Source organism: Montipora capricornis, chromosome 14 (assembly GCF_036669925.1).
Source record: "Montipora capricornis isolate CH-2021 chromosome 14, ASM3666992v2, whole genome shotgun sequence".
NCBI classification, from domain to species: Eukaryota; Metazoa; Cnidaria; class Anthozoa; order Scleractinia; family Acroporidae; genus Montipora; species Montipora capricornis.
In genome coordinates, this window is record NC_090896.1 from 17,984,590 (window position 1) to 17,986,127 (window position 1,538).

The 1,538-nt window shown below is 37.8% G+C and overlaps 1 protein-coding gene across 1 annotated transcript in view; it reads left to right on the forward strand.

Annotated features, from left to right (window-relative positions):
• Positions 1-469: 469 nt before the first annotated feature.
• The window catches only part of LOC138033307 (uncharacterized), an 8,424-nt gene continuing 7,355 nt past the window's right edge, over positions 470-1,538 (forward strand). The window contains exon 1 of the mRNA XM_068881066.1: positions 470-615. Coding sequence (XP_068737167.1) covers positions 470-615 — 146 coding nt within the window. The remainder of the gene's footprint in view (positions 616-1,538) is intronic.

Consider the following 1,538-nt stretch of genomic DNA (forward strand, 5'->3'; position numbering starts at 1 on the left):
TTTCAAGGCCATAAATTATTTAATTATTTCAGTCAAGAATTCAGAATGTTCCTAGTGTTCCTGTGTTTGGTTCTAAACTGAAATAATTTCTTATAGTATAAATATATATTTTTTAATTCTTTGCACTGCTTAGGGGTGATTTTGTGTCTTTTTTATTATTCTTATTATTACATTACTAGCTTTCTCATTCTTTTCAGTTCTTTGTTAATTGTACCCCTAGTTTAAGCCTTTTTATCCTAGCTAATGATTTTTTTCTATATTTCCTAATTGTCTGCCTTAGTTAGCAAATTTACTTGTTGTGCCTTTGAGAGCTTTCTTTTTTTGCATAGTTATTTATGTATTTTTAGGTAGCCCTTTACATAAGCTTTAAAGCTTCTCTGGGCCCCCCTTGCCTCTAAATGTAAAAGGGGTAGAATAATGCAAAATGAACTGTGATGTAGGTGATCATGAAAGGGTAGAAGTTTATAGGATGACTGTTTATCTGTTTGGCAATGACTGGATCCCACGTTGTGCTAGTTTTGCCCTACTTCATGTGGCATGGTATCAAAGGAAAAACTTCCCAGAAGAGGTGATACGAACTGCCAGTGAGAATGTCTATACTGATGATTGTCTGAAGTATGTAGATATTGCCGAGAAAGCTACCGATATTGTCCATGATTTATGTCGTCTGCTAGAGATTTTTTGTTAACCGTAAAGTGTTGAAAACTGTAATTGAAAATGAAATCGAAAAAAGAGTGAGAAATCTTGATGTTGACCGTGTTACCCCGCCTATTGAGAGAGCCCCAGGTACTTTTCTGATGCTTATGGTCTCCTACATTTGCTTGGTGAATGACGAAGGGAAGATACACCGTATGCTTCTGTTGGGGAAACGCAGACTAGCCCCAATCCAGCAAATGAGGATCCAAATATATTGGAGTTGTGTGCAGCAGTAATTCCAGCAAGAATGGACCGGCAAATGCTGACCCATGACCTTACCTGCGACCTCCAGGATTCAGTGTTTTGGTGTAACAGTATGAGCGTGCTTCAGTATACTTACAATCGTACCAAACAATTTCAAACCTTGGCCAATCGCTTGTCTGTTTTTCATGACGGCTTACTGTCTAACTAGAGTAGAAAGATGGACGCCATATGTAACCTGGCAGGCGCTGTTTCAAGAATTTTGAGCACGAAGGTGTTGATGTCAAGTGTGCATTGAAGGAGGAGACCAGAGTTCTTATGGCTTGAAGAGTCTACCGGGCTCAAGAAACCTGATGGTCCTTTTAAGAAAGAAAACTGATTCTACAGCCTTGATTTTTCATTGATTTCTTGGTTTAGTTAAACTTGTTATAAGGACGTAAGTGGCAGTGTTCAAAATAACAGATTGTGTTAGGACACAATTTATCTTCTCCCCACAGGCAGACCACCCTCTATAAGTGGGGGACATTCCTTGAAATCTGAGTATCGAACTTTTGTTATTTATAGAAGAAATACAGATGAACAATACGGTGGCTACAATTGGTTAAAAAAGGGAGAATTTATGTCATGTTTTTTTTTTCTTT